The 17,778-nt window shown below is 45.0% G+C and overlaps 1 protein-coding gene across 1 annotated transcript in view; it reads left to right on the forward strand.

Moving 5' to 3' along the window:
- LOC110492646 (receptor-type tyrosine-protein phosphatase F) overlaps nt 1-17,778 on the forward strand; it is a 349,905-nt gene that overhangs the window by 196,912 nt on the left and 135,215 nt on the right. The window contains 7 exon segments of the mRNA XM_090182892.1: nt 1,101-1,243; nt 1,523-1,649; nt 8,888-9,033; nt 9,336-9,577; nt 13,879-14,072; nt 14,519-14,652; nt 15,376-15,520. Coding sequence (XP_090039018.1) covers nt 1,101-1,243; nt 1,523-1,649; nt 8,888-9,033; nt 9,336-9,577; nt 13,879-14,072; nt 14,519-14,652; nt 15,376-15,520 — 1,131 coding nt within the window.

Genomic DNA, 17,778 nt, shown 5'->3' on the forward strand with positions numbered 1-17,778 from the left:
GGGGGGGGGTGAGACTGAGATGTCTTATTTCAGATTATCTTCATTTATTACTGGGGGAAGGGGGGGGGGTGAGACTGAGATGTCTTATTTCAGATTATCTTCATTTATTACTGGGGGAAGGGGGGGGGTGAGACTGAGATGTCTTATTTCAGATTATCTTCATTTATTACTGGGGGAAGGGGGGGGGGTGAGACTGAGATGTCTTATTTCAGATTATCTTCATTTATTACTGGGGGAAGGGGGGGGGGGGTGAGACTGAGATGTTTTATTTCAGATTACCTTTATGAAAATACTCTCATCTCTTAACTGCAATTCCTGCTGCTCTTTTCAAGTGTGGTGATGTCACGGTTTATTCCACACAGAACTCTCCCTGACACCCCACTCACCCCTCCTCCTCCTCTCGTCTCAACACAGAACTCTCCCTGACCCCTCACTCACTCCTCCTCCTCTACTCCTCTCAACACAGAACTCTCCCTGACACCCCACTCACCCCTCCTCTCCTCTCAACACAGAACTCTCCCTGACACCCCACTCACCCCTCCTCCTCCTCTCGTCTCAACACAGAACTCTCCCTGACCCCTCACTCACTCCTCCTCCTCTACTCCTCTCAACACAGAACTCTCCCTGACACCCCACTCACCCCTCCTCCTCCTCTCCTCTCAACACAGAACTCTCCCTGACACCCCACTCACCCCTCCTCCTCCTCTCCTCTCAACACAGAACTCTCCCTGACACCCCACTCACCCCTCCTCTCCTCTCCTCTCAACGCAGAACTCTCCCTGACACCCCACTCACCCCTCCTCTCCTGTCCTCTCCTCTCAACACAGAACTCTCCCTGACACCCCACTCACCCCTCCTCTCCTGTCCTCTCCTCTCAACACAGAACTCTCCCTGACACCCCACTCACTCCTCCTCCTCTCCTCCTCCTCTCCTCTCCTCTCAACACAGAACTCTCCCTGACACCCCACTCACTCCTCCTCCTCTCCTTCTCCTCTCCTCTCCTCTCCTCTCCTCTCCTCTGGACACTTGTATCACATCCACCTCTTATGATCCCCTCTTAACGTTCTCCTCTCTCCTCCTCTCCTCTCCTCTCTCCTCAGTACGTCGTGTCCCTCCACGGTTCTCTATCCCACCCACCAACCATGAGGTGATGCCTGGGGGCAGTGTGAACTTGACGTGTGTTGCTGTGGGATCTCCCATGCCCTATGTCAAGTGGATCATGGGAGAAATCGAACTCACCAAGGTCTTTACTTTCACTGTTACTTACCGTTTAGCTTCTTTTAAAAATCTGTTTTATTCAATCTTTATGACTACAGCACCTTGAGCGTATGTATGAGTTGTGTTGAATTAAGTTTAAAGGAGGGAAAGCGTAGAAATATAGCACATAGAACGTATTTACCGCTTTTTCAGACTTGCTTTCAATGCTAATGCTAAAGATCTATTACTCGCATTTCTATCTCAAATATATGTCAGATCATACACAAAAGCTAGATAATGGACCTTTATGATTCTTCTTATTTAGGAGGATGAGATGCCCGTCGGTCGGAATGTTCTGGAGGTGACCAACATCAAGGAGTCCGCCAACTACAGCTGCGTGGCCATATCATCACTGGGCCAGATCGAGGCTACCGCTCAGGTCTCCGTCAAAGGTGAGGGTTCAAAGGTCACGCGGTTTGTTTGTGTGTGTGTGTGTCTTTCACTCTCTTTTGGCTTAAAATACGTATTTCAGTTAGTCGGGCCGTATTTCAGTTATTCGGCCGTTACTCAGGCCGTATTTCAGTTAGTCTGGCCGTATTTCAGTCAGTCTGGCCATATTTCAGTCAGTCTGGCCGTATTTCAGTTAGTCTGGCCGTATTTCAGTTAGTCTGGCCGTATTTCAGTTAGTCTGGCCGTATTTCAGTTAGTCTGGCCGTATTTCAGTTAGTCTGGCTGTATTTCAGTCAGTCAGGCCGTATTTCAGTCGGTCGGTCTGTATTTCAGTTGGTCGGGCCGTATTTCAGTTGGTCGGGCCGTATTTCAGTTGGTCGGGCCGTATTTCAGTTAGTCGGGCCGTATTTCAGTATTTCAGTTAGTCAGGCCGTATTTCAGTTAGTCAGGCCGTATTTCAGTTAGTCAGGCCGTATTTCAGTTAGTCGGGCCGTATTTCAGTTAGTCGGGCCGTATTTCAGTTAGTCGGGCCGTATTTCAGTGAGTCGGGCCGTATTTCAGTGAGTCTGGCCGTATTTCAGTGAGTCTGGCCGTATTTCAGTTAGTCGGGCCGTATTTCAGTTAGTCGGGCCGTATTTCAGTTAGTCGGGCCGTATTTCAGTATTTCAGTTAGTCAGGCCGTATTTCAGTTAGTCAGGCCGTATTTCAGTTAGTCAGGCCGTATTTCAGTTAGTCGGGCCGTATTTCAGTGAGTCGGGCCGTATTTCAGTGAGTCGGGCCGTATTTCAGTGAGTCGGGCCGTATTTCAGTGAGTCTGGCCGTATTTCAGTGAGTCTGGCCGTATTTCAGTGAGTCTGGCCGTATTTCAGTGAGTCTGGCCGTATTTCAGTGAGTCTGGCCGTATTTCAGTTAGTCTGGCCGTATTTCAGTTAGTCTGGCCGTATTTCAGTATTTCAGTTAGTCGGGCCGTATTTCAGTGAGTCTGGCCGTATTTCAGTATTTCAGTTAGTCTGGCCGTATTTCAGTTAGTCTGGCCGTATTTCAGTTAGTCTGGCCGTATTTCAGTTAGTCGGGCCGTATTTTAGTTAGTCGGGCCGTATTTCAGTATTTCAGTTAGTCGGGCCGTATTTCAGTTAGTCGGGCCGTATTTTAGTTAGTCGGGCCGTATTTCAGTATTTCAGTTAGTCGGGCCGTATTTTAGTTAGTCGGGCCGTATTTCAGTGAGTCTGGCCGTATTTCAGTATTTCAGTTAGTCAGGCCGTATTTCAGTATTTCAGTTAGTCAGGCCGTATTTCAGTATTTCAGTTAGTCAGGCCGTATTTCAGTATTTCAGTTAGTCGGGCCGTATTTCAGTATTTCAGTTAGTCTGGCCGTATTTCAGTTAGTCAGGCCGTATTTCAGTATTTCAGTTAGTCAGGCCGTATTTCAGTATTTCAGTTAGTCAGGCCGTATTTCAGTATTTCAGTTAGTCACGCAGTATTTCAGTTAGTCGGGCCGTATTTCAGTTAGTCTGGACATATTTCAGTATTTCAGTTAGTCTGGCCGTATTTCAGTTAGTCGGGCCGTATTTCAGTATTTCAGTTAGTCAGGCCGTATTTCAGTATTTCAGTTAGTCAGGCCGTATTTCAGTATTTCAGTTAGTCAGGCAGTATTTCAGTTAGTCGGGCCGTATTTCAGTTAGTCTGGACATATTTCAGTATTTCAGTTAGTCTGGCCGTATTTCAGTTAGTCGGGCCATATTTCAGTATTTCAGTGAGTCTGGCCGTATTTCAGTATTTCAGTTAGTCTGGCCGTATTTCAGTTAGTCTGGCCGTATTTCAGTTAGTCTGGCCGTATTTCAGTATTTCAGTTAGTCTGGCCGTATTTCAGTTAGTCGGGCCGTATTTTAGTTAGTCAGGCCGTATTTCAGTGAGTCTGGCCGTATTTCAGTATTTCAGTTAGTCTGGCCGTATTTCAGTTAGTCTGGCCGTATTTCAGTTAGTCTTGCCGTATTTCAGTATTTCAGTTAGTCTGGACGTATTTCAGTTAGTCTGGCCGTATTTCAGTTAGTCTTGCCGTATTTCAGTATTTCAGTTAGTCTGGCCGTATTTCAGTTAGTCGAGCCGTATTTTAGTTAGTCAGGCCGTATTTCAGTGAGTCTGGCCGTATTTCAGTATTTCAGTTAGTCGGGCCGTATTTTAGTTAGTCGGGCCGTATTTCAGTGAGTCTGGCCGTATTTCAGTTAGTCTGGCCGTATTTCAGTATTTCAGTTAGTCTGGCCGTATTTCAGTATTTCAGTTAGTCTGGCCGTATTTCAGTATTTCAGTTAGTCTGGCCGTATTTCAGTTAGTCAGGCCGTATTTCAGTATTTCAGTTAGTCAGGCCGTATTTCAGTATTTCAGTTAGTCGGGCCGTATTTCAGTATTTCAGTTAGTCCGGCCGTATTTCAGTTAGTCAGGCCGTATTTCAGTATTTCAGTTAGTCAGGCCGTATTTCAGTATTTCAGTTAGTCTGGCCGTATTTCAGTATTTCAGTTAGTCAGGCCGTTTTTCAGTATTTCAGTTAGTCGGGCCGTATTTTAGTTAGTCAGGCCGTATTTCAGTGAGTCTGGCCGTATTTCAGTTAGTCTGGCCGTATTTCAGTTAGTCTGGCCGTATTTCAGTTAGTCTGGCCGTATTTCAGTATTTCAGTTAGTCTGGCCGTATTTCAGTTAGTCGGGCCGTATTTTAGTTAGTCAGGCCGTATTTCAGTGAGTCTGGCCGTATTTCAGTATTTCAGTTAGTCGGGCCGTATTTTAGTTAGTCGGGCCGTATTTCAGTGAGTCTGGCCGTATTTCAGTATTTCAGTTAGTCTGGCCGTATTTCAGTATTTCAGTTAGTCGGGCCGTATTTCAGTATTTCAGTTAGTCTGGCCGTATTTCAGTTAGTCAGGCCGTATTTCAGTATTTCAGTTAGTCAGGCCGTATTTCAGTATTTCAGTTAGTCGGGCCGTATTTCAGTATTTCAGTTAGTCTGGCCGTATTTCAGTTAGTCAGGCCGTATTTCAGTATTTCAGTTAGTCAGGCCGTATTTCAGTATTTCAGTTAGTCAGGCCGTATTTCAGTATTTCAGTTAGTCAGGCCGTATTTCAGTATTTCAGTTAGTCAGGCCGTATTTCAGTATTTCAGTTAGTCAGGCCGTATTTCAGTATTTCAGTTAGTCAGGCCGTATTTCAGTATTTCAGTTAGTCAGGCAGTATTTCAGTTAGTCGGGCCGTATTTCAGTTAGTCTGGACATATTTCAGTATTTCAGTTAGTCTGGCCGTATTTCAGTTAGTCCGGCCGTATTTCAGTTAGTCGGGGCCGTATTTCAGTTAGTCGGGCCGTATTTCAGTTAGTCTGGCCGTATTTCAGGCAGTTGATTTTGTGTGTGTGTGTGTGTGTGTGTGTGTGTGTGCGCGCGCGTGCGTGCGAGCGTACGTGTGTGTTAGAATCAAGACAACACGCTGGCTAGGTCAGTGGAGGACACCGTGTCTTGAGTCCCAAATGTATCCTCTCATCTCTTTGTGCCCTGATAGTAGTGCACTAATATAAGGAATGATGATGCCGTTTTGGTCACCCAGACTGTAAGGATCTCATGATGAGTCATCTGCTCTGGAACGGACTGTGTGTTGTCACGTACACGACAAGCTGTGATGACAAAGGCTGTATCCCCAAATCGCACCATAATCCCAACATAGTGTTCTACTTTTGATCAGAGACGGTATAGGCCCAGGGTAAAAAAAAAAAATAGTGCACTAAATAGGGAATAGTGTCCATTTTTTGGGACGGAACCACTGCGTTCTCTCATGTACCTACAAAGCTGTGATGACTGGGAAGTGTGGTTGGTGACGAACCCAAGCAGTGTGACTCATTATGGCAGATTGTTATGGAGTCTGATCAAACAGATGTCTTGTGTTTCCACCACAACGTTAATGTTACTTCAGCGTGTTTGATTCACCTGCGATCTGATCAACTGGCTATCAGGGCTATTTGGGTTCACACACTCACACACACACACACACACACACACACTCATCAACGCGTACGCCATCAACTGGCTATCAGGGCTATCTGGGTTCACACACTCACACACACACTCATCAACGCGCATGCCATCAACTGCCTGCAATACCGCCTCACCAACTAAAAGTAATTGGAAATGTTTGACTCACTTTTAGATTTGGATTAACTTAGTTTACCCCATGAAGTTGTGCACAAACGTGTGGGCACACACACACACACGCACACACATGCACACACACACACACACACGCACACACATGCATACACACACACACACACACACACACACGCATACACACACACACACACACACGCATACACACACACACGCACGCATATACACACACACACACGCATACACACACACACACGCATACACACACACACACGCACACACACGCATACACACACGCATACACACACGCATACACACACGCATGCACACACACACGCATACACACACACACGCATACATGCATACACACACGCACGCATACACACACGCATACACGCACGCACACACACACGCACGCACACACACACACGCATACACGCGCGCACACACACACGCATACACGCGCACGCACATACACACGCGTCTGTGTGTCTGCTCGGAACATATGTCTGGACTGGGCCGTGGGTGTGTCTGTCAGGGTTTCCGTTAGCTGGTAATAGCCGGCTTTTGGCCGTTAAAAAGGGGGGGGGCACTAAATTAAATTGACACCGGCCAATATTCCATGAGAGAAAAAAAAGATGGATTATTTTTTTAATATATATTTTTTTTAAATATATGTTATTTTTTTTAAATATTTTATTTGTATTTAGCCCAGTTCTACTGGTTGGAGGAATGTGGGATCTATCATCCCACAGCTATCCTAGAGTCTATCATCCCACAGCTATCCTAGAGTCTATTTGGGCCTATCATCCCACAGCTATCCTAGAGTCTATCATCCCACAGCTATCCTAGAGTCTATCATCCCACAGCTATCCTAGAGTCTATTTGGGCCTATCATCCCACAGCTATCCTAGAGTCTATTTGGGCCTATCATCCCACAGCTATCCTAGAGTCTATACGGGCCTATCATCCCACTTCTATCCTAGAGTCTATTTGGGCTATTTCTATCTGGACAAACTGACCAATAGAATAGATAACCTTTTCTACTATTGGGGATAGTAAATTGACACAGGCTCATAGGCAGCGGGTCCATAAGGCTATAGGGGAAGCTAACCTTTCTCTAAGGAAATGTAATTCAATTGCCCAAATGATGTAGCCTAATTAGCCTACTCCTGTCTATACAGAAATAACTCAAATCATTCAACATAGGCTACTATAGCATCATTTGTGCCACAGAGAGTCATTTAAATCACGTTGCCTACAGTTGGAAGGAAAGGCAGCCCCCCCCTACAGTTGGAAGGAAAGGCAATGTGTCCCCCCCCCCCCAGAGTTAAACAGCGTGTTCTGCAAATAGTTGATTGTTGAGTTGAGACTGTCAGTGAAAAGTAGACGCCCTGCAGGATGTTTGGACATCAAATGGCTATTGCTTTAAAGAGAAGACAATGAAAATACTGTATTTTAGTTATTTGAGTGAACAACAGTAGGGCCTGTAGCCTGTCTTAATGGCAGCAGCGGAGAGCATCGACCGTATCCCCGGTGACTCAGTACTGCTCGTAGTCACTCTTCTTCTTTGCTGCGCTACTTAAAAGTTTATTTTTGGACAATCATTTCCTCCTCCGGTTTAGATGGACTTCATATTGTTTTTCGTGTCACCCCATTTCCTCGATCTGTTATATGGACAATGTTGTCTTTTAATTGATCTGTTTGTCCGTATCAGCAGAGTAGGCTACCCTGTCATTTGACCTATTCCAAAAAAAATATTCTACTAAGGTCTCCAGTCGTTTTAAAGTGTAGTAGAATTGCGTAAATAGGTGATTGTTGAGTTGAGACTGTCAGTGAATAAGTAGACGCCCTGCAGGATGTTTAGAATACAGAAGAAAGGTATCTGACATAGCACTCTGCCATGCCTTGAACCATCAATCACTGTTTGTTCTTTTTTTTTTTTGCAAACAGTGATTGAGTTCATCAGGTTACGCACCCAATGTATAACGGGGTCTGGTACGTTTGTCAAATGTTCGGTCAAATTAAAATGCTGTCTGTCAAATGTCCAGTGACACATTTTCAGAACGGAAACCTTGGTCTTCATGTGTGATGTGACCATCCCTGCCAGGACCCATAGGATATTATATAATGAATAGTAGAATATCAGTGTCATGTTTATAGTCAGGAAGTAGAATATCAGTGTCTTGTCAGGAAGTAGAATATCAGTGTCTTGTATATAGTCAGGATGTAGAATATCAGTGTCTTGTATATAGTAGGGAGTAGAATATCAGTGTCATGTATATAGCCAGGAAGTAGAATATCAGTGTCTTGTATATAGTAGGGAGTAGAATATCAGTGTCATGTATATAGCCAGGAAGTAGAATATCAGTGTCTTGTATATAGCCAGGAAGTAGAATATCACTGTCATCTATATAGTCAGGAAGTAGAATATCAGTGTGTTTTTATATAGTCAGGAAGTAGAATATCAGTGTGTTTTATATAGTCAGGAAGTAGAATATCACTGTCATCTATATAGTCAGGAAGTAGAATATCAGTGTGTTTTATATAGTCAGGAAGTAGAATATCAGTGTCATGTATATAGTCAGGAAGTAGAATATCAGTGTCATGTATATAGTCAGGAAGTAGAATATCAGTGTCTTGTCAGGAAGTAGAATATCAGTGTCTTGTATATAGTCAGGAACTCCTGACTCAACAGACTGACTCTCTTTCTTTCATTTTCTTGGTTGGTGTTTGTCATCATCTTTAAATGTGATTGTCCACTTGCTCTGTAAACCTCTGGGATCTTCAATAATGTCTGAGTGTGTTGCGATAGTTTTAATATGGCGGACTGAGGAGATTTGGAGGTGAATAAAGCATATCCATTACTTGAATTAATAGTCCATGAAACAGTCTTAATATATATGTTCCCTTTTCGAGTTATAGGGTCAGTCAGCATATTCAGTCATCTGTCATCTTAGAACACATCTATCCAGTACTGAAAGATCGCCTTGATTTCATTTCATATAACAAACATCTCATCCGCTCTCTCTCTCTCTCTCTCTCTCTCTCTCTCTCTCTCTCTCGCTCTCTCTCTCTCTGTTTCTCCATCTCTCCTCCTCCAGCCCTCCCCAAGCCCCCCACCTCTCTCATAGTGACTGAGACCACTGCCACCAGTGTGACCCTAATCTGGGACTCTGGGAACCCTGAACCTGTGTCCTTCTTCATGATCCAGTACCGGGCTAAAGCCACCGACGCAGGCTTCCAGGAGGTGTGTTGTAACGGCTCGCTGGGTTACAACATGCTTAGCGTTGCAACATCCCGGGTCACTTTCCCCAAATTCCCAGGTTTTTTTTCTGAAATCCTGGTTGGAGAATTCCAGATGTCTCGCTTTTCCCTCTTGATTCTGGGAAACTAACTAACCGGGATTTCTGGAAAACATGGGAATGTTGGGACAATTACTGGAGTTTTGCAACTCTAACCATGGTTCGAAAGGGTTGAACCGCCGATATTGTTCTGTAAGTATCTTTGGGATATAAGTGTCTGCTAAATAACCATATGATGATATCGTAGGTGGACGGAGTAGCTACCACTCGGTACAGCATCGGCGGGCTCAGCCCCTACTCGGAATACGAGTTCCGTGTGATGGCGGTGAACAACATTGGGCGCGGGCCGCCCTCTGACCCGGTAGAGACCCGTACGGGGGAGCAGGCTCCCTCTTCACCCCCTCTGGCTGTCCAGGTCCGCATGCTGTCCGCTTCCACCATGCTGGTCCAATGGGAACCGCCCGAGGAACCTAACGGACAGATCAGAGGGTAAAATGAACGTGAATATGTCTTATGTAGGCTCAATGAAGCATTCCTAGACACTTCATAGCATGTGAATATGACTGTGTCCCAAATGACACCCTAATCCCTATATCGTGACCTACTTTTTGAGTCAAATGTGCCATTTAGGACACAGCCTATGTCTTACGAAGGCTTAATGATAGATGTTTCACAAGTCATTTATAAGCAAAATGTCATACAGACGGTGTCTTCAGAAAGTATTCACACCCCTTGACCTATTCCACATTGTGTTGTGTTACAGCCTGAATTCAAAATGGATTCAATTGATGTTGTTGTTGCTTTTAACCCAAGTTTTTAGAAATGTTTTGCAAATGTATTGAAAATGAAATACAAATCTAATTTCCAATAAGTGTAGATGTTAGAATCACCTCTGGCAGTGATTACAGCTGAGTCTTTCTGGGTAATTCTCTGAGAGCTTTGCACACCTCAATTGTACAACATTAGCCCATTATTCTATTCAAAATTCTTCAAGCTTTGTCAAATTGGTTGTTGATCATTGCTAGACAACCATTTTCAGGTTGTTGCCATAGATTTTCAATTAGATTTCAGTCAAAACTGTAACTCGGCCACTCAGGAACATGTCTGTCTTCTTCGTAAGCAACTCCAGTGTAGATTTGGCCTTGTGTTTTAGGTTATTGTCCTGCTGAAAGGTGAATTAATCTCCCAGAGTCTGGTGGAAAGCAGACTGAATCAGGTGCCTGTGCTTAGCTCAATTCAGTTAATTTTTTTATCCTTAAAAACTCACTAGTCCTTGCTGATGACAAGCATACCCTTAACATGATGCAGCCACCACTATGCTTGAAAATATGAAGAGTGGTACTCAGTAATGTGTTATGTTTTGGGGTAAATCCAATACAACACTTTGTATTCAGGACAAAAAGTTAATTGCTTTGCCACATTTTTTGCAGTATTACTTTAGTGCCTTGTTGCAAACAGGATGTATGTTTTAGAATATTTTATATTCTGAACAAGCTTGCTCAGAGGGATATTCAATGTCTGTTTTTTTTTGTTTTTTTACCCATCTGCCAATTGGTGCCATTTGCGAAGCATTGGAAAACCTCCCTGGTCTTTGTGGTTTGAATCTGTGTTTGAAATTCACTTCCCGACTGAGCTTACAGTATGTGTGGGGTACAGAGATGAGGGACCTTACAGTATGTGTGGGGTACAGAGATGAGGGACCTTACAGATAATTGTATGTGTGGGGTACAGAGATGAGGGACCTTACAGATAATTGTATGTGTGGGGTACAGAGATGAGGGACCTTACAGTATGTGTGGGGTCCAGAGATGAGGGACCTTACAGTATGTGTGGGGTACAGAGATGAGGGACCTTACAGATAATTGTATGTGTGGGGTACAGAGATGAGGGACCTTACAGATAATTGTATGTGTGGGGTACAGAGATGAGGGACCTTACAGATAATTGTATGTGTGGGGTACAGAGATGAGGGACCTTACAGTATGTGTGGGGTACAGAGATGAGGGACCTTACTGTATGTGTGGGGTACAGAGATGAGGGACCTTACAGATAATTGTATGTGTGGGGTACAGAGATGAGGGACCTTACAGTATGTGTGGGGTCCAGAGATGAGGGACCTTACAGTATGTGTGGGATACAGAGATGAGGGACCTTACAGATAATTGTATGTGTGGGGTACAGAGATGAGGGACCTTACAGTATGTGTGGGGTACAGAGATGAGGGACCTTACAGTATGTGTGGAGTACAGAGATGAGGGACCTTACAGTATGTGTGGGGTACAGAGATGAGGGACCTTACAGTATGTGTGGGGTACAGAGATGAGGGACCTTACAGATAATTGTATGTGTGGGGTACAGAGATGAGGGACCTTACAGTATGTGTGGGGTCCAGAGATGAGGGACCTTACAGTATGTGTGGGATACAGAGATGAGGGACCTTACAGATAATTGTATGTGTGGGGTACAGAGATGAGGGACCTTACAGTATGTGTGGGGTACAGAGATGAGGGACCTTACAGTATGTGTGGGGTCCAGAGATGAGGGACCTTACAGATAATTGTATGTGTGGGGTACAGAGATGAGGGACCTTACAGATAATTGTATGTGTGGGGTACAGAGATGAGGGACCTTACAGTATGTGTTGGGGTACAGAGATGAGGGACCTTACAGATAATTGTATGTGTGGGGTACAGAGATGAGGGACCTTACAGTATGTGTTGGGGTACAGAGATGAGGGACCTTACAGTATGTGTTGGGGTACAGAGATGAGGGACCTTACAGATAATTGTATGTGTGGGGTACAGAGATGAGGGACCTTACAGTATGTGTGGGGTACAGAGATGAGGGACCTTACAGTATGTGTGGGGTACAGAGATGAGGGACCTTACAGTATGTGTGGGGTACAGAGATGAGGGACCTTACAGTATGTGTGGGGTACAGAGATGAGGGACCTTACAGATAATTGTATGTGTGGGGTACAGAGATGAGGGACCTTACAGTATGTGTTGGGGTACAGAGATGAGGGACCTTACAGATAATTGTATGTGTGGGGTACAGAGATGAGGGACCTTACAGTATGTGTTGGGGTACAGAGATGAGGGACCTTACAGATAATTGTATGTGTGGGGTACAGAGATGAGGGACCTTACAGTATGTGTTGGGGTACAGAGATGAGGGACCTTACAGATAATTGTATGTGTGGGGTACAGAGATGAGGGACCTTACAGATAATTGTATGTGTGGGGTACAGAGATGAAGGACCTTACAGATAATTGTATGTGTGGGGTACAGAGATGAAGGACCTTACAGATAATTGTATGTGTGGGGTACAGAGATGAAGGACCTTACAGATAATTGTATGTGTGGGGTACAGAGATGAGGGACCTTACAGATAATTGTATGTGTGGGGTACAGAGATGAGGGACCTTACAGATAATTGTATGTGTGGGGTACAGAGATGAGGGACCTTACAGTATGTGTGGGGTACAGAGATGAGGGACCTTACAGATAATTGTATGTGTGGGGTACAGAGATGAGGGACCTTACAGTATGTGTTGGGTACAGAGATGAGGGACCTTACAGATAATTGTATGTGTGGGGTACAGAGATGAGGGACCTTACAGTATGTGTGGGGTACAGAGATGAGGGACCTTACAGATAATTGTATGTGTGGGGTACAGAGATGAGGGACCTTACAGTATGTGTGGGGTACAGAGATGAGGGACCTTACAGTATGTGTGGGGTACAGAGATGAGGGACCTTACAGTATGTGTGGGGTACAGAGATGAGGGACCTTACAGTATGTGTGGGGTCCAGAGATGAGGGACCTTACAGTATGTGTGGGGTACAGAGATGAGGGACCTTACAGTATGTGTGGGGTACAGAGATGAGGGACCTTACAGTATGTGTGGGGTACAGAGATGAGGGACCTTACAGTATGTGTGGGGTACAGAGATGAGGGACCTTACAGTATGTGTGGGGTACAGAGATGAGGGACCTTACAGTATGTGTGGGGTCCAGAGATGAGTAGTCATTCAACAATCATGTTAAACACTATTATTACACACACAGTGAGTCCATGCAACTTATTATGTGACTTGTTAAGCACATTTTGACTCAAGACATTTCAGCTTAATTTTTTATTAATTTCTAAAAACATAATTGTAAAACCTCCCTGGTCTTTGTGGTTTGAATCTGTGTTTGAAATTCACTGCTCGACGGAGTGACCTTACAGTATGTTGGGATATTGTGATGTCATGATGGGGTATTGTGATGTCATGATGGGGTATTGTGATGTCATGATGGGGTATTGTGATGTCATGATGGGGTATTGGGATGTCATGATGGGGTATTGGGATGTCATGATGGGGTATTGTGATGTCATGATGGGGTATTGTGATGTCATGATGGGGTATTGTGATGTCATGATGGAGTATTGTGATGTCATGATGGGGTATTGTGATGTCATGATGGGGTATTGTGTGTAGGCCAGTGACACAAAATCTACATTTAATCCATTTTAAATTCAGGCTGTAACACAACAAAATGTGGAAAAAGTCAAGGGGTGTGAATACTTTCTGAAGGTACTGTATACAGGATAAGGTATGATTGTTATTTTCTAACTAAAAAATAAATAAAACAATCAAACAAATATACAAATAATTAAGAAATACTGACACTATTTAATAACGTGCTATCTTGTCTTATCATGTCACATATAGGTACAGGTTCTTTCCACTTTTGGTTTGTCAAATGTTGAATGTAATGATTGATTTGTAACTGTCTGCCAGGTACCGCGTGTACTACAGTTCAGACATGAACGACCCTCTGAGTGGCTGGCAGAAACACAACACAGACGACAGCAGACTGACCACCATCTCAGGGCTGACCACTGATATCACCTACAGCCTCAGGGTGCTGGGGTTCACCTCTGTAGGGGACGGACCCCCCTCAGATGTACTGCAGGTCAAGACTCAGCAGGGAGGTGAGAGAGGGAGTGTATCTTACTGTGGGGTGTGTATCTTACTGTGGGGAGTGTATCTTACTGTGGGGAGTGTATCTTACTGTGGGGAGTGTATCTTACTGTGGGGAGTGTATCTTACTGTGGGGAGTGTATCTTACTGTGGGGAGTGTATCTTACTGTGGGGAGTGTATCTTACTGTGGGGAGTGTATCTTACTGTGGGGAGTGTATCTTAGTGTGGGGAGTCCTACCTGTCCTACTCTGTCCCTGTGTCCTAACACTCACCTGCCCTACTCTGTCCCTGTGTCCAAACACTCACCTGCCCTACTCTGTCCCTGTGTCCAAACACATACCTGTCCTACTCTGTCCCTGTGTCCAAACACGTACCTGTCCTACTCTGTCCCTGTGTCCAAATACTCACCTGTCCTACTCTGTCCCTGTGTCCTAACACTCACTCCTGTCCCCCCAGTTCCTGCCCAACCATCCAGCTTCGAGGCAGAAGCAGAGTTGGATACTCGTATCATGTTGACCTGGCTGTGGCCTGTCCAGGACACCATCACTAAGTACGAGCTACAGTACTGGGAGGCTAACTCTGACAACAAGGTAGGAAAGACAAGAGCCTGGATCATGTCGTCCTCCTCCGTCTCTCTCGTCTCCCAATCTGTCTCTCTCCACTCGCACACTCTTTACTGTTTTGCAGGCTCCTCTGTTACTCAGCAGATACATGTTTCTCCTCACCAAGAGAGAGCTGTGCCATGTCATTTCTCTGAATGGTTATGTGTCAGAGTAAAAGCTATGTAATGCATTTCCTCCTGTCCTCTCTCCTCTGTGGGAGAAGTGTATAAAGCAGTGGTCATATCGACAGCCACAACAATGATTCTGTCTGAGTGCTTCTCAGCTCCGTCAGCTATAATAGTGGCTTCTCCTTTCTTCTGTTCAATCAATAGGCAAAGAAAGCAATTTAACCTCTCAACAAATGTGGACCGTTTTGAAAGGTGTTTTTTTGCTCTGGGTTAATATTCCGTTTTTTTTGATACACAGACTGTAGCAGGGTCTTGTCCCGATTCAGGGAGGCAATGGCGTGTTATTTGAGGTTTCTCAGATATTGGTTTTTAATACTACAAATAAACCACTGCAGAATCAGTTTATAATACACCGAACTACAAAGAGTAGATTAAAACACGCTATTGGGGGCCGAGTCCTATAACGTGACATTAAAACTCTTCAACTCAGACTTGTACATGTTTGTTGTTAATGGGAGATTACTAATGCTTTGTGTATTAGACTTACTAGAATGATTTAATAAAAATATCTCCCTCTTATCAGATCCACGTGACTTTTAACCCTGCGGGGTCATACGCCGTGGAGGGTCTGAAGCCCGACACCCTGTACCGTTTCTCCCTGGCAGCCCGCTCCGAGTTCGGCCTGGGAGTCTACACACAGCCCATAGAGGCTCGCACCGCCCAGTCCAGTGAGTACTCTCTCTCTCTCTCTCCCTCTCTCTCTCTCTCTCTCTCTCTCTCTCTCTCTCTCTCTCTCTCTTTGTCCCTTTCCGTATTTTCCACTAACCCAGGAGAATCACCTCCACCTCAAGTGTCAGTTGCCCAGCAGCTGTTTCAAACTAAACAGCTACGATCCCAACACCTGTTCCTGCTCGTCCTCCACTTCCTCATTCTCTTCAATTCTTTCACTTGCTGACCTGCAGTTGGTCCCAAACAGCCACGATACCACTCCCACTCTTCTGATTTCCCTGGTCTCAGGGTTTTCTACCATACTAACCCTCCTTCCTGTGTGGGAGAGAGGGAGCCACTGTATTGAGGCTGTGGCCAGCTTGGGCCAAGTACATTACTGAGGTACTCTAGGGATAAAGGTTAAGGTGTGTTCAGTGTTCTCTGTGTGTTCAGTGTTCTCTGTGTGTTCAGTGTTCTCTGTGTGTTCAGGTGTTCAGTGTTCTCTGTGTGTTCAGTGTTCTCTGTGTGTTCAGTGTTCTCTGTGTGTTCAGTGTTCTCTGTGTGTTCAGTGTTCTCTGTGTGTTCAGTGTTCTCTGTGTGTTCAGTGTTCTCTGTGTGTTCAGTGTTCTCTGTGTGTTCAGTGTTCTCTGTGTGTACAGTGTTCTGTGTGTTCGTTGTGTGTTCAGTTTTCTCTGTGTGTTCAGTTTTCTCTGTGTGTTCAGTGTTCTCTGTGTGTTCAGTGTTCTCTGTGTGTTCAGTTTTCTCTGTGTGTTCAGTTTTCTCTGTGTGTTCAGTTTTATCTGTGTGTTCAGTGTTCTCTGTGTGTTCTTTGTGTGTTCAGTTTTATCTGTGTGTTCAGTGTGCCCCCTGCATAAGCCAATCAATTTATTTCTATATAATTTGGTTTATTATGAGTATGTGATGTGGTTTGTGATCTTTGATTTTAAGAACAAGAGCAATGAACAACCGGTTAAGAAATGTCTAGACGTGACAATCAGTAGTCAAGTCAGGAGGTAGAGGAGGAAGGAGCGGAGGAGGAGCGAGAGGAGGGGGAAGGAGTGGAGGAGGAGGGAGAGGAGGAGAGAAGGGGAGGGAGAGGAGAAGGAGGGAGAGGAGGAGAGAAGGGGAGGGAGAGGAGAAGGAGGGAGAGGAGGAGAGAAGAGGAGGAGGGGAGGGAGAGGAGGAAGGAGCAGAAGAGGAGGGGGAGGAGAGGAGGGGGAGGGAGAGGAGGAGGGAGCTCTACCGCTTCCTGGTTCTCTGTTCCGTTTTACTCTCGCTCTCTCTCCCTCTGTCTCTCTCTCTCTGTCTCTGTCTCTCTCTTCCTCTCGTTCTCTCTCTCTCTGTCTCTCTCTCTCTGTCTCTTTCTCTCCCCAGTCTTTTTCTCCTCCTCTCCTCCTTAGGCCTCTTTGATCTTACAGTTGTCTTGTCAGACACGCTCTCACACACACACACACACACACACACACACACACAGCTAAAGTTGTTTTCATTTTTCATTCATCGTGTTACCCTTCTCTGTCACCATGGTCCTCAGGGTCTTTGTAGTGGGGTAGATTCTCTCTCTCTGCTCTGGGCAGTTTTAAGACCACCTGGTGAAAGCCTCCTCTTCCCAGCCCGCCCAGCGCCTGATGCCCGGCGCCCGATGCCCGGCGCCTGAGAGTGCTCTATTTATTTAGGGATTTTTCATCTCATATAGCTCTGAGGATTATTTGTAAAGAAAATAAATATTCTACTTCCTGTTGACATTCATTGCTCTAGTTGTTAAAAGGACAGCAACACCCCCCCCCCCCCCCCCCCCCCCCCCGACCCCCGACCCCCGACCCCGGCTTATCTTTTCTCCCATCCTTTCTTCTGTATTGTTTCTTCTGCTATGTTATCAACCTGAGTACTGTAGGTGCATGTGGTCGTTGCGTTTGGTATTTGGGTGTCCTGTTTTCATTGTGATACCCTAGCCAGATGTTGTGACTATGGCCTCTGGACTGTGGAGAGTTGGTCAATGTCACTTATTAGGTTTTCTGCTAGAGATGGAAAGATAAAACATACTGTTTTCACTGAACTGGAAAAGTTTGAGGAGCACTTTACATTACAGCTCGTTTAACATGGGGGCGGAGACCCAAAAGGGTGGCCCCAGCGTCGTCCGGGTTTGGCCGGGGTAGTGCCGTCATTGTAAATAAGAATTTGTTCTTAACTGACTTGCCTTATTAAATAAAGGTTAAATGATTATATATATATATATATATATATATATATATATATATATATATTTCTTTATTTTTTA

This window comes from Oncorhynchus mykiss, chromosome 8, assembly GCF_057628025.1.
Source record: "Oncorhynchus mykiss isolate SJ-2025 chromosome 8, ASM5762802v1, whole genome shotgun sequence".
In the NCBI taxonomy this organism is placed as follows: Eukaryota; Metazoa; Chordata; class Actinopteri; order Salmoniformes; family Salmonidae; genus Oncorhynchus; species Oncorhynchus mykiss.